The 22,332-nt window shown below is 48.3% G+C and overlaps 1 protein-coding gene across 1 annotated transcript in view; it reads left to right on the top strand.

Moving 5' to 3' along the window:
• Positions 1 to 21,899, top strand: part of XYLT1 (xylosyltransferase 1) — a 347,744-nt gene extending 325,845 nt beyond the window's left edge. Inside the window, exons 10-12 of the mRNA XM_086376949.1 lie at positions 2,369 to 2,564; positions 9,091 to 9,424; positions 17,019 to 21,899. Coding sequence (XP_086233075.1) covers positions 2,369 to 2,564; positions 9,091 to 9,424; positions 17,019 to 17,341 — 853 coding nt within the window. The 3' untranslated portion in view covers positions 17,342 to 21,899. The remainder of the gene's footprint in view (positions 1 to 2,368; positions 2,565 to 9,090; positions 9,425 to 17,018) is intronic.
• The last annotated feature ends 433 nt before the right edge of the window (positions 21,900 to 22,332 follow it).

Genomic DNA, 22,332 nt, shown 5'->3' with positions numbered 1-22,332 from the left:
CCATACAACCGACTGCCCCCTTCTGGAAACACTTGCTTCTTTTGACTTCCATGGTAATAATTTCTCCTGCTTTTCTTCAACTTTCACTAGTCCACCCACCTTCCAGAACGAGCCCTGACAGTGTATTATTTATCCATTGTAATAATGTCACATAACAAACTAGCCCCAAGTCGGTGTTTTGAAACAATAAGCATTTACAGAGCCTTCAAGCTTGCACATGAGCTGAGCAGTATTCCTAGGCTCTGCTGGCATCTCTTCCGCTTCTGTCGCCAGGGGCAGGTCAGAAGGGAGGCTCTGTTGCCCTTGGCTGGGAGTTGTTGGTGGGTCTAGGAAGGCTTCGGCTGGGATACCTGGGGTGGCTCAGCTCTGCTCCAAACATCTCACCTTCCCACGTGTTAGCCCACCTGTGCTCTCACAGTGATCACAGAGGAGCAAGAGAGGGGATGGAAAATGTGCAAGCCTACCTGGGATCCGGGCTCAGAACTGGCACCATACCTCATCTCCTGCTGGCCAAGCAGGTTTGAGAAGGGGGAAATAGACTCACCTCACTGGTGCAAGGAAACCCACCAAGTCACGTGGGAAAGAGACAGAAGAAGTGACAGTTTGGGGACATCAATGCAGGCAACCCCAGGACACCTTCACAGCACCATCTATGCTGTCTCCACAAGGAGACATTTAAGTTTGAATGAACTCAAATTTAAAGTGCGGTCCCTCAACCACACCAGCCATACGTCATGAGCTCTGTCATCAGCAGTGGTTAGGGTTACTGGGCTGAATGGTGCAGATGTAGAACATTCCATCATGGCAGCAAGTTCTGCAGCACAGGGAGGGTTTTCTGCTTCCAAAGTCCAGACCCAAGTGGACCTGCGAGGGCCGGGAATGTGCGGTGAGCAGTCTGAAGACGGGGCAGGTCTTTTTGCTCAGAGCCCCGGAGGCACCTGATAACAAGGCAGTGATTTCAGGAGATGCATAACACAGGAAGGCCGCTTCCCTGTTATAATCAGAGGTAAAGACTTAAACTCCAGGGCAGGACCAGAGGGAAGGCAGTGAGCGGGACAGTGATTTGTGGAATGCTGGAACCAGAAGCATCCTGTAAGTGCCCTGCACCTCACACAGTGCAGAAGCCGGCAGCTTTTCATTTTACAGCTGGGAAGGACAGAGACCTAGGCTTGTCCACGCTCGTCCTTCCTTCTCTGTCTGTTCTCCCCCCTCATCCTCTGGGCATCTGTTTAGCTTCCCTGCCCCTTTCAGCCCCTTTGTGGATCAAAGACCTGCATCTTAAAACATGCTATTTGTCTATGTATGTATTTATCTCAGATTGGCAATACTTTTTAAGCATCATACCCAGTGCATTGGTGAAAAGGACGGTGAGAGTGTAAATCGGAACAACCTTTCTGATAAACTTACACAGCAGACATCAAGAGCCTCTTGGAGATTAGAGAGGGAGAAAGATGTTTCCCAAAACGTTTTTGCTCAAGGATGCTTACCGCAGCATTGTTTAGAATGGCAAAAAAAAATTAGAAACAAGTTGAACACTCAATGATGGGGAACTTTCCCTGTTTATAAAACCATATTTTGGTATTATAGTTCCATGTCACGGTATTACATACACTGGAATAATGTATACACACACAAAAAAATCGTGCTTTCAGAGACTATTCAAAGACATGATAATGATCAGGAAATACGATGAAGCAAAACCAGGATAGAGCCAGTGTGTATATTATGATCCCAGCTATAGAGAATTTATGTAAATATGTGCATAGAAAATAAGGCTGAAAGGAAATATGTCATGATGACATTGTTGGCACACCATTGTTGCTTCTCAGTACCCAGCACCGGAGGATCACTGAATATATCTGTGAATTGACATCATCTACCCCTGATGCTGGGAAAGATTGAAGGCAAAAGGACAATGGGGCAGCAGAGGATGAGACAGTTAGATAACATCAATGGACCCAATGGACGTGAACTTGAGCAAACTCTGGGAGGTAGAGGAGGACAGGGAAGCCTGGCATGCTGCAGTCCCTGGGGTTGCGCAGAGTTGGACACAACTTGTTAGTTAGCTGTTGTTAGCAACTGAAGGACAGCAACATGGAAGAAGCATCCAAAGTAGGCATTTTTATTTTCATAATTGTGCTTTCATACAGTCGGTATGTTTTACACGTATGATCAGCAGAAAAGTTATTGTTAATAGTTATTGAGATCCTAGAAATACGGGAACAGCCTTCAGGAATGCAGTGAGCTTTGTATGAAGTGGGGGTTATCTTAGGAACAGGATCGGCATGATGGGTGAGGAGCCCCATCGTGACCGACTCACACCCAGTCCTGACCCGTGAGCTCGAGTGAGCCTGTGCGTGTTTTTCAGGTACTATCCAATGGGCCACCCAGCCTCTGTCCACCTCTACTTCCTTGCTGACCGTTTCCAGGGCTTTCTGATCAAGCATCATGCTACAAACCTGGCCGTGAGCAAACTCGAGACCCTGGAGACATGGGTGATGCCGAAGAAAGTCTTCAAGATCGCCAGCCCACCCAGCGACTTTGGGAGACTTCAGTTTTCTGAGGTAGGAGGCCAAAGACTCTCTCACAACATTGCCTCTGGCCGCACAGTTGCTGGGTTCTATTCCTGCTCTGACACTTTTAGTTGGAAATGGAGGAGAAGGTGCCTTGAAGGACCCCAAAGATAAGCTCGCCCTGTGCCTGGAGAAGGTCCAGGGTGGTGCATATCAGTGCACCAACCAACCTGGAGCCTTGGTATTTCTTTACAGTAGAACTTCTATTCCTTTTCATTTTTTACCCTAATTAGTGATTCCTTCTAATCCTGTGTTAGTAATAAACCAATAACAAGCCAGTTTCCTAATAAAGTTGTGGCATTAGTCCCATCTTACAGATTGGAGAACTGAGGCCTATGGAGAGTCAATCATTTTCTGGATCATAGCTAGGAAGCAGAAGAGCCCAACACTGAATCCAGGTCACTTAGGCCACAAATCCTATGCTTAATTGTGCTTTTGCCTCCCCAGTTCCTAGAATAGGGTTTAACTCAGAGTCATCACCAGATCAGTCATTGAATGGATGAGTGTTGGATGTATGCATGCGTAGAGGATTGGACAGAGGTGTCAATAGATGGACAGATGGTCTGATGCGTGGATGCATGGATCCGTGGAACGCAGTTTCTACCTCCCAGGACTGCATCAGCTTTGAGTTATTTTTCTGCCTTGGGAGATGGATTCATCTAGCACCTCTCTTGTAACATCAACACCATCTTCAGACCTGAAAGGCACTACATAATCTGGCCTATGTCTGCTTCTCTGGTCTCACCCAGGACCCACTCTTTTTCCCACTCACACTTCTTGCATCTTTATCCATATTCCAAGTTCTTTCCTGCCTCAAGCTTGTCACACCACATCCTCCTGCCCAGAATACTTTCCTCTAGGTTTTCACCTTTTTCCTGTGGTCATTCTGATCTTAAATCAAATGGTGCACCTTCAGAGAAGCCTTCCATGCCCATCCACTTTTGTCACAATTTTTCATCCAGGACATCCCTAGTTTATGTTTCTTAGCGTTTATCATCTCAAATGACCTTGTTGATTTCTCTGATCACTTGGTGATTGTCTGCAAGAGAGCAGAGACTAAAGCACTTGCTCATTGCTGTATCCTCAGCACACAGAAGAGGACACAGCCTTTGCAGATGCAAATAGGATTTCTGAATGAGTGAGTGTCTGTGCTTGGGTAGTGATGCTGGTGGGAAGGGGAGGCATGACCAAGCTTGGTGAGTGTTACCCACATGAAACTCCAGCACCTTATCTCTGCTTTCTGCATGTCAGCAAGTACCTAAAGAGGTGGTCCATCCCCGGACTTCAGCATTCCCAGTGAATCTGGCTGCTGGGTTAGGGGTAAAGAGTCTGACCATAGAATATGGAGAATCTTGGGGGCCAGGAGTGGGGTGGGAGGAAGCATCTGACCTGCTTACATTTTCCAGCTCCTGTGGCCCTGCCTGGGCAACCTAGGCCTGACTGGATGGGCACCACACAGGCAGGGGTAGAAATTTCTTATTAAGTCACGGTTTCCTTTCTTTTAAAAGATTCATGTATTTATTTAGCGGTAGTGGGTCTTTTTGTTGCAGTGTTCAGGCTTCTCATTGCGGTGGCTTGTCTTGTTGCAGAGCAGGGGCTCTAGAGCACATGGGCTTCAGTAGTTGAGGCACAGGGGCTCTAGAGCACCAGCTCAGTAGTGGAGGCTCACGGGCTTCGTTGCTCCATTGCAATGTGGGATCTTCCAGGACAAGGTATCAAACAGGTGCCCCTTGCATTGCAAGGCAGCTTCTTAACCACTGGGCCGCCAGGGAAACCCCAGGCCACCATTTTCAATGAAGGCTCCAAATGGATTGGCTGGATCCGAGCTCCGTGGGAGCCCACTTCGTAAATTACTGGTGTCAAGGAGCAACTAGATGCTGCCCCAGTTGGATTCTGTGCTGGGGGCCCAAGCAGCCGATTGAAGACATTAATGTCCCATTAAGGAGATGGATGCCTGGTCACTGGGCTCTCCCTGTTTATCAGCCTGCTGGTGGGTAACTGGGCACTTCTGGCAGTGACAGATGTTGGCCAATCCATGACTAGTGATTAGTTAGGGCTTGTGCTATATAGCTCTGGTACCCTGGGTGTGGGAACCACCTGGATCTCTGGCAGAGGAACAGCGTGGGGTGCAGGGAGCCCTGAAACTTGTGTCATGAATTTTTTTTCTTGGTTTTAAGGTAAATGGTGTAAAATTGGACTAGAAGGAGGGAATGAAGTACAGGGCCACTTTGTGGGCTGTTGAGAATCTCCATCGGGTCACACGGCCCTGGGGCTTTGCATAGGGCCTGGTTTGCACACTCCATCCCTGGGAGTCCCATGCTGATAGCATAGAGGAAGGATGCTCCTTCCGTCAGCAGGCAGTCCCCGAGTGCCTATGATGTGTGAGGGTGGGAGGGGCCGTGGTGAACTGAACAGACCAGATCCTTGTTGTCTTGGGATTGCTGTTTACTAGGGCAACCAGCCAGTGATTGAGCAAATAAGTGAACCAAAGTATTCCAATTAATGACAAGGATTATAAAGAAAATAAGACTTCATCCATGTTTTCTGAGGGTTTGACAGGCTGGTGGGACAGCTTTCTGTTACCAAAACAAACTTGGGTCCACTCGCCCACACTCAGTAAAGCTTAGTCTATTGACATAGGGTTGTGGTGAAGGAAAAGTGTGGTGTTTTATGTTTATTGCAGGTGCCAAGCAAGGAGACCAGGCAGCTAGTGTTCAAAAGGTCCAAACTCCCTGATAGCTTTCAGGGAAAGTTTTTTAAAGACAGGGTGAGGGAGGGCACTTGTGGGGTGCATGACCGGCTCGTGGATGTTCTTCTGATTGGTTGGTGGTGAGGTAATCTGGAGTCAACATCATCAACCTTATGGTTCCAATGGTTCCGGGCTCTCTGTGCTTGTGGGCAGCATACAGTTAACTTCTTCCACCTGCTGGGGATTTCAGTATCTGCAAAAAGGCTCGAGGTTATGGCTCAGAATATTATCTATTGTCCTTGAGGAGGAACTAAAAGATCCTCGACTTCATTTAATGGCTAAATTATTATTATTTTTCCTCACTTGACTTGTTTTCCTTTCTTTCTGCATTTTCTCACACCTCTGATTAAATTCATTGTTTAGAATTTGAAGAAGGCCTTGGAGGGTAAAGTTTTTATTACAGACAAGAGGCAGGTGAAGGACCTGGGGGATCTGTCCTGAGGAGGCCCCATAGGGTCTTGCTGGGTTACACGTTGATGGAGCGAGTCATTCAGGAAGGCATTTCTAATGAGATAACTTCAGAGTTGAAACCTGTAAAGGAGTCAGCAGTGGGGAGACCTGGAACACTCTGGGATCTTCCAAAAGAAGAGCATGTGCAAAGGTCCTGAGGCCCCAGGACGGAGCTTGGCATGGCCAGTGAGCAGGAGGAAGGACTTGGGAGGACAGGGAACAGATCATGAGGGGTTTCACAGGCCCTGGAAAGAAGTTTGACTTGCATTTTAGGTGCAGTGGGAAAGAAGTCATGGTGGGCTTGAAGCTGGGGAGCAATATATTGAGCTTGATCCTCAATACATACTTAAATCTGAGTAATTGATCACTTGATGGTGAATGGCAGTGAACTTCCACAGTGAGGTCAGGTGAGATCTTGAGCCACAGACATGTGATAGCAATGGGACCCCTCTTGGGCAGCCCCACCTCTCCTTGTGCTGAAGACGGCAGCTGCCTTCCTCCTTCTCCTGTCCTAGATTTAGGACAAATTCAAGTTTCCCACTGTAAGCTGCTCTACAACTCTTCCACCTGGGTTACTTGGTTATAAAACTCAAACTTAGAGAATTATTCACCCCCATTTCTTTGGGGGATATTCCCCTAATTGGTTATAAATCCCTCTGTTAAGTAGGACCCCAAAGGAGTTTTGTGATCATTAATCTATTTGCCCATATGCTCAGCCCCTAATCATTCATGATGTAGATAGATGATGGATGGTTTGACAGAGAGAGATTGAGTGTGCTTGAGTGAGTACCGTGTGCTGAGCATTGTTTTAGACACTAGTGATATTTTGGTGAACAAGCCAGATGTGGTCCCTACCTTCATGCAGTCGACAGTTTTGAGCCATGAAGAGAGGCATGCCAATTAGAATGTGATACTGCACTAAATAACTACATAAATAAAAAGCTAAGCTTAGACAAGAATGTCAGGGATGCCTGTAAGCAAGGCAGGCTTCTCAGGAGTGGTGACACCTGGGCTGAGAGCTGGATAATGAGCTGGCCAGGAGGAGAGTGAGGAAAGAGAGAAGAGCCAGCCCGAGAGAGAGCCAGGCACAGACACAAGATCAGGGGGTGAGAGAGCCCTTCTGGCAGAGGTGCTGAGAGTGTTCCAGGGTGGCCTGGACAGGGTGGAATGGAGGAGGAGAGAGGGATGTAGATGAGGCTGGAGTTGGGTGAAAAAGGACCAGACTTTGCAGGTCAGGACAGGAGGAGAGAGTGGACTAATGAACAACAAGAAGGAACTGGAAAGGATTGTATGGAGGGAAGTTGCAGAATGGGACATCTCTAGAAAAATCTCTGTGATGTTGGGGCCTGGCTTGCATCGTGCTCGCTCATTCATTTATTCCCTCAATATACAGTGTTGTTCTCACTCCTCCTGTGTTCCAGCCACTGTGCTGGCTCCAGGGTCCTCAGGAGGAGCAGTCCCTGCTCGTCCTCTGAGAGATCAGCTGCTACTATCCATGACTCCCTCTGCTGTCCTGAGGACAGCTCCTCAAGGTCAGTCTTGGCCCAAAGGTGGAAACTTGAGGCAGGCTGTGGGCCCGTGATTGTGTATTACAACCACCCCTGGTAGGCAGTAGTTGCCCGACACATTTGTGTTGGACAAATGAATGAATGAATGAATGAGTGGGTGAGTAAATAGGAGGCGATACACAGAAGAGTGAGTAAGAGCCCAGCCCCTGGGTCCAGACTTCCTGGGTCCCTCTTACTGACCAGAGCAAGTCATCTGACTGCTCTGAACCTCAGAGCATTTCCTCCTGTGTGAAGTGACAATAAGATCAAGGGTGCTCTCTCAATGGAGGTGGGAATGTTAGCTGAATCAATGCACCTATGCCCTTAGCAGTAGGCCTGGAACACCAGAAACTCTGGATAAATATTAGCCATGGAGCCCTGTGTCTTAGGGATGGGTATAGTAACTCATGGCAGAAACAATGAAAACATAAACCAGCTCGTGTTTGCACTGCACGTGTGAAGTCTGCTCAAGGTGTAGACATGTTTACTCACACCTGCACCACCTCCTCACCCCCCCCACACACACCAGAGATACTGCTCGTGGAAGGACCACAGAAGCAGTACAGGCCTTGTAGTATGCTCATCGCCTGCTAGCATGTGCTCACACACTGCGTCTTCAGAACATTATACTAAACCTCCTGGGGGAGAGAAGACCCCTGATTTCATCTGACTTGAAATAGTAACAGAGCTCAGTATCAGAGATCTATGTCATTAGTTCATTTTTTTGCCAAGTTATTCATGCATGCATTCACTAGGTGACTGATGGAGCATTGACTGTGTACCAAGCAGTGCTAGACACCAGAATTCAGCAGAGGCGCAGTCACAGGGATTTGAGCAGTGAGAGGCCGTTTCACTAGGTTGTTCTGGATACTGGGTGGAGAATAAATTGGAGTCCCCAAAAGGGGAAAGATGGAAGCCAAGAGCAGATTTCTGGGGTCAGAGCCATACACACACACCCCACTGACTGGCAGGAAGGATGGATCATACAACCATCACTCCCCATAGGGTCCAGCTCAGGATGCTTTGGGGAAGCCAAAACTGTCTCTTCCTTGGAAAGCCATCTGAAATCCTGCATATGATAGGCGATGCTGAGGGACCCTCCTTTTCCCTAGCTTATGACAGGGCAGCTCCAAATCCTGAGCTCCACTCTTGTTCAAAGTGATTGCTCTAAAAAGAGGCACGTGATCTGGAAAGCCAATGACCAAAGTGGAAATCAGCTGACTTGTTGAGTGGCAGGAGTTATGTTTCCTTGGGATGGCCTGCAAGTGGGCATTCATTCATTCCTCATGCACACCATGAACCAGACACAGGAGGCCCAAAGGAAATGGACCATAGCCCCATAATCCTTCAGACCAGATCCAAATCCCAGATCTCCTGCCAACTGCCTGTCCAGCCTTAAATTACTGAGCAAGTAACTTAATTGTAGCCTCAGTTTCCTCATCTGTAAAATGGGTAAATGAAGCCCAGTAAGCAGAATCCTGGGCTTCCCTCGTGGCCCTCTGGTAGAGAATCCACATGCCGAGGCAGGAAACATGGGTTTGATCCCTAGTTCAGGAAGATCCCTGGAGGAGGAAATGGCAACCCACTCCAGTATTCTTGCCTGGGAAATTCCATGGACAGAGGAGCCTAATGGGCTATGGTCCATAGGTTCACAAAAGAGCTGGACTCAACTTAGTGCCTAAACAACAACCAAAGCAGGATCCTAGGCCTTTCTGGGATGGAGCACTCACATTCAGGCCCAATGATCTCAAGACTCGCTCCTGTGTTTCAGGTCGGCACTGACTGGGATGCCAAGGAGCGGCTCTTCCGCAACTTTGGGGGTCTCCTGGGGCCCATGGACGAGCCGGTAGGCATGCAGAAATGGGGGAAGGGCCCCAACGTGACCGTGACTGTCATCTGGGTGGATCCCGTCAACATCATCGCAGCTACCTATGACATCCTGATTGAGTCCACTGCCGAATTCACCCACTACAAGCCCCCTTTGAACTTGCCCCTGAGGCCTGGGGTCTGGACGGTGAAAATTCTCCACCACTGGGTGCCAGTTGCAGAAACCAAATTCCTTGTTGCACCTCTGACCTTCTCAAACAGGCAGCCCATCAAACCAGGTGAGTACCTCCAGTATGTCTGTGGGGTAAGTATTCCAATACAAAGGGCCTCCCAGGTCCTCCACCTGGGCAGGCGATGCTGCTCAGATGTGGAGCACGTGGGCTGCCTTTGAGAGTAGTACTCGCCTCTCAGGATTTTTCCTGCTCATTTGTCATACCAAACCTTCTAATTTTCTGCCTGTCTCTGCACACAGAGGTGATGTCGTCTGTCTGTATTAGACACCTATTTATTAGATGTTGTCCCGCTGGACTTACAGAAGGCCCTAATCATATTTGAAACAGATGGGAAATAAACCCAGGCTGATATTGAGTTTCAGCAAATCTTGTTCACGGTTTAAAATAAAAATAATTAAAAGAGGAGTTTCTGTTCATCAAAAACATGATACACAGGGTGAAGAGACATATCACATACTAGAGGAAAATATTTGCCACACATTTAAAAAAGTACTCACATCTGAATATACAAAAAGTACTCAAATTCAGAAATTCCCTGAGTCAGAGCGAACTATAAGCCACAGGCCAAATCCAGCCCACTCCCTGTTTTTGTAAATAAAGTTTTATTGGAACACAGTCACACTCATTTACATGCTGATTATGATTGCTTTGGGGCCACAATGCCATTATTGAGTGGTTGCCCACAGAGCCAAAAGTATTTGCTATCTGGCCCTTTAGAGAAAGGGCCAATCTCGGATATAAAAGAAATAAAAAAGAGAGAGAAAATATATATGCACACATATAAAAAGGTGTTCAGCCTCATGAGTAATGAGAGAAATGCAAATTCAAATCAAAAAGAGATTCCACTTCACAACCACTATGTTAGGACATGTTTGAAGTTGAGACAACATTATTTGATGGTCAAGTTGGAGAATGATAACCATCTATGCATGTCCTGAAAGCCACCAGCTTCCCAGGTGATGCAGTTGGTAAAGAACCCACCTGCCAAGGCAGGAGACACAAGAGATGCGGGTTCGATCCTTGGGTCAGGAAGATCCCCTGGAGGAGTAAATGGCAACCCACTCCAATATTCTTGCCTGGAAAATTCCATGGACAGAGGGGCTCACAAAGCGTCAGGCACAACTGAGCTCACACACAATGAAGAATGATGTATGTCCTGGTGGGAGAGCCACATAATGAGTTTGGAAAATGCTTTAGCATTTGCTGGTAAAGTTGAACATAGATACTTACCACACAGACATTCCACCCGAGGTAGAGGCTTGTGCAGAAATACAGCAGAGTTGTTCATAATAGCAGCAAACCAGAACCAATCCAGATGTCTGACATCTGATGGGCCATCAGTGTGGTCTGTTCTGACAGCGAAAGTCTACGCAGCAGGGAACCCAGTGCAGGAACACTCCACATGCTGATCTGGACAAGTGTCTAGAACATAACTTTGGGGGGTGGTAAATATAATAATTACAGTGCATGTATTTAAAGTTCAAAAACTGGCCAAGCCAACAATATGTTATTTCAATACTCATGTATCAGTAGAAAGCTATGAAGAAATGATGGGAATTATTAACAGGAAATTCAGGATGAGTAGGTCTGGGAGAGGGATATCAGACTCCTAGTGTGTCTGCCTTTTTTCTTTTTTTCCCAAAAATATTTCTTTTATTTTCCTATTTCCCCTCCTTTCCTCTTTCTTTTATCATGGAGACCATCTTCCTTAATCCCCCAGTGACCCAGCAGTAAAGAATTCACCTGTAGTGTAGGAGACATGAGTTCAACCCCTGGGTTGGGAAGATCCCCTGGAGGAGGGCATGGCAACCCACTCGAGTATTCTTGCTTGGAGAATCCTATGGACAGAGGAGCTTGGTGGGCTACAGTCCATGGGGTCACACAGAGTCGGACACAACTGAAGCTACTTAGCATGCACGGAGGCCCTCACAACATCTTCCTCCCTGCTCAGTTCCACCCCCTGGAGTGGCCACTGCCAAGAGTCCAGTGTGCATCCTTCTAGACGTTTCTCAGTGTTGGTAGCTCAGCTAGTAAAGAATCCACCTGCAATGCAGGAGACCCTGGTTCAGTTCCTGAGTCAGAAAGATCCCCTGGAGAAGGGAAATACTACCCACTCCAGTATTCTGGCCTAGAGAACTCCATGGACTGTGTAGTCCATGGGGTCACAAAAAGTCAGACATGACTGAGTGGCTTTCACTTTCAAATACAAAATAAATCACAATTATCATTTTTTGAAAAGTGGAATGATCCACTTTGTAGTGAAACTTGCTTTTTTTCACTTTCAAGTCAATATATGTAAAACTACCAGCTGCCTAGTATTCCTTTGAGTTTAGGATCCACAGTCTGTCCCCCACCTTAGTGGACACATACCTTCTTTTATTGTTGTTGTTACAGATAACACCACAAAGAAGATTCTTGAACCTAAAACAGTATATGCCCATGAAAATTCTTCCATAACACAGATTCCTAGAAACAGGATTTCTAGGTCTCTGGGTGTTTGAAATTGTCCATCTCCATCTAACAGATCAGAAACCCAGAAGCAAGGAACGCTTCATAGTCTCTGTTAGCTAAAGAGAGTTCTGGGCTGGGTGTCATTTAGCTACTGACACAAGGAGAGAGGGACATAGACATGGGGAAGGGCACTTGGAGTCCTAAAAAGGGAGTATTAATGTGAAGTCTGTCAATTTCTGCCAGGTTTCTGTGCTAACAAGCGGAAAGATTTGGACCTCATGTTTTCAGGAGAGGGACGTCTGCTTCTCCTCTGCCCCATGAAACAGGCAAAAGACAGTCCCTCCAGAACTAGCTGGGCCAGAGCCCACCCACTTAGGGTCCTCGAGTGTCACCCTGAAGAGGCTCACATTTTTAGCACTACTAAGGGTTCCCAAAGCCAGATGTAGAGGAGAGGCATGGAAGTGACCATCTCCTCTCAGCTTTCAATACATCTAGAACAAGAATGGCCCTGAATCCATCCTACCTCAGTAAAATGGCCCAGGGCCATGCACAGGGTCCCGATTTTTCCTCTTTTTCTCCTGGAGTTTCTAAAGACAACAAGCTCTTCCCACCCATGCCCAGGGTGAGCCAGGGGTCATTTTATCCCACTGGGAGCAGCCCCCCTGTTGTCGGTAATTGTATTTGTCAATGATGTTCCAGTGACAGGGAACAAGAAGGTGGGAGCAATGCAATTTGTAAAATGATTCATCAAGAGTAATTTGCTATTGATGCATCCCTGGTAATCTCAAGAAATCTGATGAGGTGGAATTGAGGGAAATTTAATTAGAGAGGCGAGCATCGTGGGCTGATGCTGTAATAGCATTTCCCACATTAACCTCATTTTTCATAAGGGTTTTCTGCACCAACCACAATATTTGATTCCCAGTATTCAAATGTTTGTTAATTGCTCTTTCCACTTTGCAAGTCCTGCCTTTTCTCAGTTCAGGTGTCTCCCCGATCTCCAGCTTCTCATCTTTGCAATCTCTGCTGAGATGGGGGCAGGAGCTGCCCACCCTGTGGTGGGTATCAGGGAGAAATGGGAGAGAGCCAGACTTATTAATGAACTTGAAAAAGAGAGCCTCTGCTAAATACAGCAAGACAGGACATGCTTGCTTTCCTGCTTTCTCCCACCTGTCTGCCTCCTAACCACAGAGTCCAGCCCCCCCGCTTCCTGGGGCATTGGGAACTGAAGGAATGACTTTCTTGTATAGTTGTGTTTTTTTGTTTTTTTTTTTACTGGAGTATAATTGCTTTCAATGTTGTGTTAGTTTCTGCTGTACAGTGAAGTGAATCAGCTATAAGTATACCTGTATCCCCTCCTTCTTGGACCTCCCTCCCACCCACCACCCCCACATCCCACCTCTCTAGGTCATCACAAAGGACCAACCTGAACTCCCTGTGCTTTAGAGCAGGTTCCTACTAGCTATTTATTTTACATATGGTAATGTATATATGTCAATCATCATCTCCCAGTTGGTCCCACCTTTAAATGCCACGGACGGAAGAGCGTGGTAGGCTACAGTCCTTGGGGTCGAGGAGTCGGACAGGACTGAGCGACTTCACTTTCGCTTTATCTTTCCCACCATCCTGGTGTCTGCGTGTCCATTCTCTATGCCTGCATCTCTATTTCTGTCCTGGAGATAGGTTCATCTGTACCCTTTTTCTAGATTCCACATATATGCATTAATATACAGTATTTGTTTTTCTCTTTCTGACTTCCTTCGCTCTGTATAACAGACTCTAGGTCCATCTACATCTTTACAAATGACCCCCATTTTTTTTCTTTTTGTAGCTGAGTTCTCTCTCTATATATATATACACCACATCTTCTTTATCCGTTCATCTGTCATTAGACATTTAGGTTGTTCCCACGTCATGGCTGTTGTGAATACTGCTGCAATAAACACTGGGCACATGCATCCTTTCGAATTATGGTTTTCTCAGGGGATATGTCAAGGCATTTTTTTTTTTTTCCTTTCTTTTTTCAAAATGTACTTTGAATTGAAGGATAACTGCTTTACAATACTGTGTGGGTTTCTGCCATACAGCAACATGAATCAGCCATAAGTATGCATGCGACCCCTCCCTCTGGAGCCTCCCTCCCGCCTCCCACGCTGTCCCACCCCTTTGGGTTGTCACAGAGCCCTGGCTGGAGCTCCCGGAGTCATACGGCAGATCCCCACTGGCTCTGTGTTTTACAAATGGTAGCGTGCATGTGTGCATGCTACTCTCTCCATTCGTCCCACCCTCTGTGCCCAGAAGTCTGTTCTCTGTCTGCACCTCTACTGCTGCCCTACAAACAAGCTCATCAGGATCATGTTTCTAGATTCCATATATTTGTGTTAATATACGATATTCTTCTCTTTTGACTTACTTCACTCTGTATGATCGGCTCCAAGGTTCATCCACCTCATTAGAACTAACTCAAATGTGTTCCTTTTTATGGCTAATATTCCATTGTATATATATACCACAGCTTCTTTATCCATTCATCTGTCGATGAACGTCTAGGTTGCTTCCATGTCTTAAGTGAGTCAAGTGAAAGTGAAGTCGCTCAGTCGTGTCCGCTTCTTTGCAACCCCGTGGACTGTGGCCTACCAGGCTCCTCCATCCATGGGATTCTCCAGGCAAGAGTACTGGAGTGGGTTGCCATTTATTGTTAATTGTGCTGCAATGAAAATTGGGGTCCATGAGTCTTTGTCAATTATGGAATCCTCAGGGTAAGGCATATTTTTAATTCAACTAAGTTTCTCATTGTTTTTGAAGTGCAGGCATATATACACTGTCTTTTTTCCTCACTCAGGACCGCACATATTAGAAAATAACCTTCGGATTATCCAGGTTGTCCTGATTGTCTCCAAGAGTGACAGCCACTTTCAAGTAAAGAGGAGGCATTGTCATCTTAATGCTGCATTGTCTTAGAAAGAGGTTTCTTCTAATCTCAGTGAGCTCGGCTATAGCAAAACCTGATTTGGTAAAACATGACCTACCAGAATCGTGATCTAGTCTTTCTTTAAAATATATTCTTGTAATTAGCAATGAAATAAGCCATGAGTGGGAGCTTCCTCAAAACAGAGATGTCTAGCTTCTTTTTGTCAGCCCAAATATCTATATTTTCTGCTTCCCCATCTTTAAGCCCTGGGAAACAGTTAGTGTCTCTCTTGTACATATGTTACTTTACAAAGCACGTGGGCTTTTCCCCGAGCCTCGTGCCAGTCTTGTGAGTCTAATTGCTGGAACAGTAAGTATCCCCATTTTGCAGTCAGGGAACCGACTCTGCAAAAGACTAGCCCCCAGATGGAAAAATAAAATAAAAATGAAAAGCGCTGTTTTAACGTCCTGTGGGTGTATGGGCTTGTTTACCATGTTTACTAACACAGTGTATGAATGACATGCTTTGGCTCTGGAGTCAGCCAGCCCTGGATTTAACTCCAGATCTAAACTATAGCTGCTTCTGTTTCCTCATCCGTAAAATGGGGATGATAAAAACCAGCCCTGTAGTTGTGTGTGTGTGTGTCTGTTGTGTACTAATAATGCCAATAATAATAGTCCTAGCTAAACTTTCCTGAATACTTCGAATATGCTGGGCGGCATTTTAAGCACCTCACATGAGTCAGCGTACTTAATCATCACAAACAAAGCTACGAGGCAGGTAATAGAGGCAGGTAATAGTTCTCTACCCATTTTTACTGATGAGGAAGAAGTCAGATGCCTAGTGTGTGGGACGTGGAGATTCAAACCAGGCAGCCTTACTGTGGTCCCCGTGCTCTGGCCTAAGACCCTGGTGCTCAGCAAGGCAGAGCTGTTTCAGAAGCCAGTTGGACCTCCCACCTACCCAACTCTGGTCCAAGTTTTGGGCTCCCCAGGACTCCCTGCTGTGGTCTATTCATGCACTACACCTTGGACCAAAGGAGAAATCCCTGTCTTACAGAAAGCTCACAGTGGGCATTCAGCAGCCAAGTGTAGGACTCCTGTCCAGGCTTTGAAATCCACAGACCCTGGTTCAAACCCTGGCTCCAACTCTCATTACCTGTATGATTTCGGGAAAGGTGCTCCGTGAGGCTGAATACTTTCTGTTCCCAAAACCTGGAGTTCTCTTCTCCAGAATCTGTGTGTAGCTTCTTCCTTCATGTGAATCAGCACTCAGATCAGATGTCACCACCTCGGAGAGGTCTTCCCTGCCCATCCCATCTAAAATAAACACTTGGTCACTCTCTAACCCAGGAATCAGCAAGTTTTTACTGTAAAGGGCTAGATAGTAAATTTTTCAGCTTTGTGGGCCGTGTACAATTTCTATCACAACTACTCAGCTGTGCTGTGGTAACAGCCATAGACAATATGTGTCCAAATGGGCATAGCCATGTTCCAGTAAAATTTATTTGCAACAACAGGTGGTGGCCAAATTTGGCCCAGGGGCCTTAGTTTATCAAGCCCCTGCTCTGACTCCACACACCCCATTAATTCCTTTCATGACACTTATCAGTTTGGGGAATGACCTTATTTATTTGTTTGTTTCTTTATCGACATCATTCTTCCTTCATTGTCTGGTTTGCTCTACCACAGAACAGAGCCTGGCACTTAATGTATCTGCATCAAATAAATGAATAAATGAATGCCTTGCAGGTAGCAGATGTTTAGTAAATATGTGTTGAATGAATTACTGTCTGGACTATAGTAGAAGGAAAGCGAAATTGCTCAGTTGTGTCTGACTCTTTGTGACCCCATGGACTGTAGCCTACCAGGTTCCTCCTCCCATGGGATTTTCCAGGCATAAGTACTGGAGTGGTTTGCCCTTTCCTTCTCCAGGGGATCATCCTGACCCAGGAATTGAACCCGGGCCTCCTGCATTGCAGGCAGGCACTTTACCATCTGAGCCATCAGGGACTATAATAGGGGCTCCATAAATACATGCTGAATGGATAAATGAATGGACCATGCTCTACACAAAGTTGGTTCACGCCTCTTGAAGGAATGTCCTCGTGGGCTCAATTTCTTTGCCTGTGCAATGGGATTTCTAAAAGGACTTCCTCATGAGATTGTCCCATGAACTGGACAGTGCTATGCAGTGCCCAGCATGGTGCCAGGACGCAGTAGTAGGTGACTGCTCCGTGGCTAGTCTACTGATGTCATTCTTCCCTTTGGCTTTCAGAGGAGGCGTTGAGGCTGCACAACGGGCCCCTCCGCAGCGCCTACATGGAGCAGAGCTTCCAGAGCCTGAACCCTGTCCTCAGCCTGCCCATCAACCCCGCCCAGGTGGAGCAGGCTCGGAGGAACGCGGCCTCCGCCGGCGCCACGCTGGAGCGCTGGCTGGACTCGCTGGTGGGCGGGATGTGGACTGCCATGGACATCTGTGCCACAGGCCCCAGCGCCTGCCCAGTCATGCAGACCTGCAGCCAGACAGCCTGGAGCTCCTTCAGCCCCGACCCCAAGTCGGAGCTGGGGGCAGTCAAACCCGACGGCCGGCTCAGGTAGCACTGGGCATGTGGGGACCCCAGCGGATCTCAAAGGGAAAGCAGCCAGATGGCCAGTGGGACCCAGACCCTGACCTCCCACCCCTGGGGCTGCCTTTTGTGAGAGGAGCTCTCCTGGCCATAGGATGTTGAAGAAGGAAGGTTTGGACGCCAAAGCAGGTTCTGCCAACCACATGCACCCTGCATGCTGGCTACTGGGGACAGCAATGGCTTGGTCCCAGCACCGTGGTGGTCTTACCTCTTCTGGTTGATCCTCGAGTCCTACAGGTTCCTTGTATTCCCCCTCAATGACATGACCCCCCCAACCCACCCAGACAAGTGATTCCCAAACTTTTCTTTTGAGCAGCAAAGTATTTGTTTTACCGAGTCGTAGGTGGAGGTTCAAGCTACGGATAAAATCCAGGCTGCTTGGGTGGAAGCTGAGAGTGTGAGGTTCTATGTCAAAGCTCAGCCCACTGGGCAGTCCCTTTGCCAAGGGCATCTCCTAAGGTACCTCTTCAGAACCCAGGGGCTCTGCAGAAGCTAGTTTGGAAAGCAATGCCCAGAGGGTGGGTTTGATCTCCAGCCCTGCCCTTCAGCTCATCTTCCTGCTCCTCTGGTCCAGGAAACCCTTGTGCCAGCCTTGAAGTGACAGAACATGAAAGTCACATTCGTGGGCTCATTCCCAGGGAGGTAGTAGTCTTGGCGGGAGTTGAGGGGGTGGCTTTGAGCCTCCCACCAACCCTTCTTGGGTTCAGCCATCCTCCTTGGTAACTAGATGAGCAGGAGAGCCTTGTGACGTGACTTGGCCAAAGTCCAACCAAAGTGTCACTGCCAGACATCCTGGGCTCCAGGCCACCCACTCTTGAGGCAGAAACGGGGTGATGCTCATGAGTCTGAGGCTAGCATCAAGCCCCCCAGCCATTCATGGGCCAGCAGACCAAGGCCATGACCCCTCTGGTCTTTGACAGTGAGAACTTTGAGGGACCGTGGCCATGAACCTCATAGAGATCGCTGGGAGCAAAATTCCTGAGCTGGTCAGCACAGCAATACCCCTCACCTGCCTGAGCCCTTCTTTCTGAAGTCGGGCGCTCGGAACTTTGTGAAATGTGTCTTTGGTGCTGCTGGGAGCAACCAAACCACATGGAACAGACTTTACACGGCGAGGAAAAAGCATTTCAGATTCGGTTTTTAAATTCATGGCCTTTCTTGTCCGAGGTGCCACCCGGCCCCGCCTGACATGCAATGTGAAAGTGGGAAGCTCTGAGTATCTGGTTGTTTAAAACCTAAAGAGTAGGATTAGTCAAATTGCTTGAGTTACTAGAAACCCAAAGGGTTTCCTTGCCATGTGCCCATTGGAGGGTTGCCCTGCTCATCCAGCGATCCCTCCCTGAGAACCCCCTCCTCCACTGATCCCACCTCTAAAGGTTCCCTCGGAAAAGTCCCAGCCCTGGGTGCACTGTCCTTTCCCAGGAGAGCCAGTGCACGTTGGGTTTCTCTCCAGTGTGGCTTTGAAGGTACTGCCGATTGCTCCCAGTGAACTGTCAGCTGTCGCCCCCGACTCGCCCCACCCCACCCCTGCAAGGCAGGATGTCCTGTGGGCCATGGAGGATACAGAGAAGGGACACTTTAGATATTTATTATTTATATGTTTTAGTCAATGACTAATTAGTAGGTGCTGTTTTTGCAGCTTGTCAATTATGTTATCTTACTAACTGAAGCTGCCTTTATTCACAAAAGGCCCCCTCCTCCTGCCCTTCTAGTTCCCCCAGCCCCTCCTGTCTGCCTCCCTCCTGCTTTCTCTATGTATCCATCTATCTATCTACCTATGTCTGCCTCTCTGTGTCTGCCTTCCATCCTCCATGTCCTCAGTGGAAAGCAAGGGAGTTGGACACCATGAGGGAAATGCTTCAACCAGCAATGTCCATGGGCTGAAAGTGGGGTGCCCTTGGGAACATCGGTGCCTCACTTTTCTTCACACAGGGTGGAGGACCGCCTGGTTGGCCCTCCAGCTCTGGGGGTGTTGGAATTCCTGAGCCGTCCCCGCCAGCAGCCCCCAGCACGGGGATGCAACAGACCTACCACTTGTGGAGGTAGACCATCCAGCTGCAGAGCTTGGGCCGTCCATGCGTCTCCATCACCACCCTCCCACAGCCAGTTTAACCATGGGCCTCCCTGTGACCAGAGGACAGAGGGAAAGCAAGCTCCTTGCATGCCCAGGAGCAGAAGAGATCTATTTTAGGAAAAGGGTGGTGGGGGTGGCCAGACAGGCCAGGAGAACCCAAGGGCAGGGGCCTGGCATGGCTTTCTCAGAAAGCCCACATGATTGCCACGTGATTCTACAAGCTCACCGGGAGCCCAGAGGCCCATGGCACATCCTCTCTCTGCCCTCAGCCTCTGCTTCTGTCCAAGGACTCTTTGAGCCTGTGGAAGCTGACCAGGAAGCCAGCCTTGCTCCTCTTGGCCAGGCCTCTAGGACTCTGTATGTCACTTATGGTGGCTTATGGTCACTTGTGGTGGCTATGGGAGCCCTGCCCTGGTACATCCCTGCACGCAGCATGAGCCTGCAGACTCCTCAACGAGGCCCCTCCCGCACCCTGACATTGCTGACTCCTGTTCTATTGGGAAGACGTGGAGAAACGGCAGAGCTGGCTTATTACTCTGGCGATGGTCCCCTCCTGTCCCCTCACTCCCTGCTGACTACCAGGAAATTGGGAAGCTGAGCAGTCACACAGGATGTTCCTCAACATCTTCTGTTCTTGAACCAGAGAATCACTTTGAAGATGTTACATTTTGCTTCAAGGGAAAAAGAGAGAATTTCAAGCAAAGCCCAGGATGATTTGAGCCAAGGTGATGTTTTCCCAGGGGAGATAGTTTAACTCATTTTTATCGTCTACCTGAGAATGATTTATTAGTTCAAGGCCATTGGTCAGGCAGCCTTGAGCTGCGGCTGCCTGAGGTTTCAAAACCTGAGAATGTGGTCCCCTGGAAATTGTTTTAGAATTTAGAAGAGCGTGACTGAGTCTCTGACCAGGTCCCTGGACTTTAGGGGGCTTGAGAGGTGGGATGTGGGTTTGGGGGAGAAGGATGCATCCAATAAGCTGTGATACTTTGTCCGGTTGCCTACTCACCCCTGTATTGGTCAGGCAGAAGCCACACCCAGGAGGCAGACAACTCTGAGCCCTGCTTCCCAGGCCCAGCGCAAAACGGTCTGTCTCCAAGGAGGGCAGAGTGGTTGCTAGGATCCTCACATTCTAAGAAGTGTGTGTGCTCCTCCCTTTGGAAAAAGGCCCTTCTGATCTGACCAGGAGTCACTCTGCCTTCATTTGCCATTGTTGAACTTTCAAAATGCCAGTGGAGCTGAGGTTTCAGTCAATTCCCCAAAAAAAGGAAATGACAGCTGCTTTGGGCACAGGCCAGGATTGGGGGGACTGTGCTTCCTTCTGGTTCTCCAGTTTGCAGGTGCAAGGGGAACCCTGGCTGGAACCTTGATCTCTTTGCCAAGAGAGTCCCGAAGAGAGGAGAGCGGTAGCAGCTGGGTGTGGGGGCCTGAGCAAAGACCCCTTTCATAGTCCAGTTCACTGGGGTTGCAGGACCCAAGCTCCCTCCGCAGCACCCAAGGGGGATATACTAGAAACAGCTGTTGGCAAAGGCCTGCCAGGTCAAAGCCACACCCTCTGGCAGGGGTCGCCCGCGGCTATGCAGTCCAGGACACTAGCACAGACGAATGAAGCGGCTGGTGTCAGACAAGAGGGAATGGCGGGGACTGTGGTCAGCAAGTGGGCGCCTGACACAGACAAAAAATACAGCTGCGTCTCAGCTCCAGTCTGAAGTTGCGAGTGAGAATACAGGCACGGTGCAGCAAAATCATCTAATTTGGTAAGAGAAGCCAAAAATCCATATTTTTATAGGAAATCTGATTTTCAAACATTGGCAAGTTTTGTTTTTACCAGAGTGTAGGGAAAGGGATCAGTCCAAGTTCAGCCTGTGTGCTGCCCGCTCTATGGAGAGGTGTTTAAAAGGAGGTTAGGTGGTGTCCTGGTGGAGGGGGAAAAGCCAGCATTGGGAAGGGGCAAAAATAACAGCATATGTGGAACTCTGAAGGGAACGAGGGCCTCTTACTAGTCGTTCCCATCCCGAAGAAATGGTCCCTCAGAGAAGTGTCCCATGAGAACTGGCTTGTTCAGCTCTCCTGATCTCAAGACAGTTTATACTGAAGGGGAGATGAAACAGGATTTGCTGACCTCGAGAGCTGCCCCTTGGACATCAAGGAGGTCCACACTGGCCCAGTCCCCACCTTCCAGAATTCCATCACACCAAGTGGAGATGTCCAGGAGATTGTTCATGGGGAGAAGTTGGCGTGTCAAATAGCCCGGCTCGCTCCAGATCCTGGGTTGTAGCGGCCGCCTTGCCATGTGTCCAGAAGCATCTTTGGGAGCCGTGCTCACGGGAGGTCCTCTCTGCTTTTCGCCTCACCTACCTTACTTTGCCCATGGATCAACCACAGGCGCTACCTCATGTGTCTGCTGAGAAGTTTACCTTGGGGGAGGAGGGAGAGGAATAAAGGTGTCCAAAATCTGCTGGAGCTTGAATGTATAATCTATGCAAATTCTCTCTCTGCGTCTCTCCCTCTCTCTGTCTGTGTCTCTCTCTCAGAAGTAGTAGTATTTTTTTTAATCTGGCAAACAAGATACTGTACAGACCCCTCTTAAGACTGAGGAGGGCTTCCGCGTGCCACCTGTGTCTACCCCTCACGTTGTCGTTGGTTCTGTCCTTGCCAAGCCCCAGGCAGGGAGATGGAAGCCCTCTCTCTTCCCCTTCCCTTGGCTGGGAATACTCCATCCACCTCTGCCTACAGGCCCCACGGGAAAGCAGGTTCTGCGTCTTGCCACCTCCATTCCTAACTCCATCCTCTCCATTCCTCATTTGCTCCCTTCTCTCCTTTCTCCACGCCACCTCCCCCCCCTCAAAAGCCTTAGGTTTCTCCGTTTTTAAATGTGGCCTTAAAATTAT

This window comes from Bos grunniens, chromosome 25 (genome assembly GCF_055505025.1).
Source record: "Bos grunniens cultivar Pamir isolate PY7600 chromosome 25, Bosgru_T2T1.0, whole genome shotgun sequence".
Taxonomy (NCBI): Eukaryota; Metazoa; Chordata; class Mammalia; order Artiodactyla; family Bovidae; genus Bos; species Bos grunniens.
Note: the sequence above shows the minus strand (reverse complement) of the source record. Positions and strands in the feature narration are given on the sequence as shown.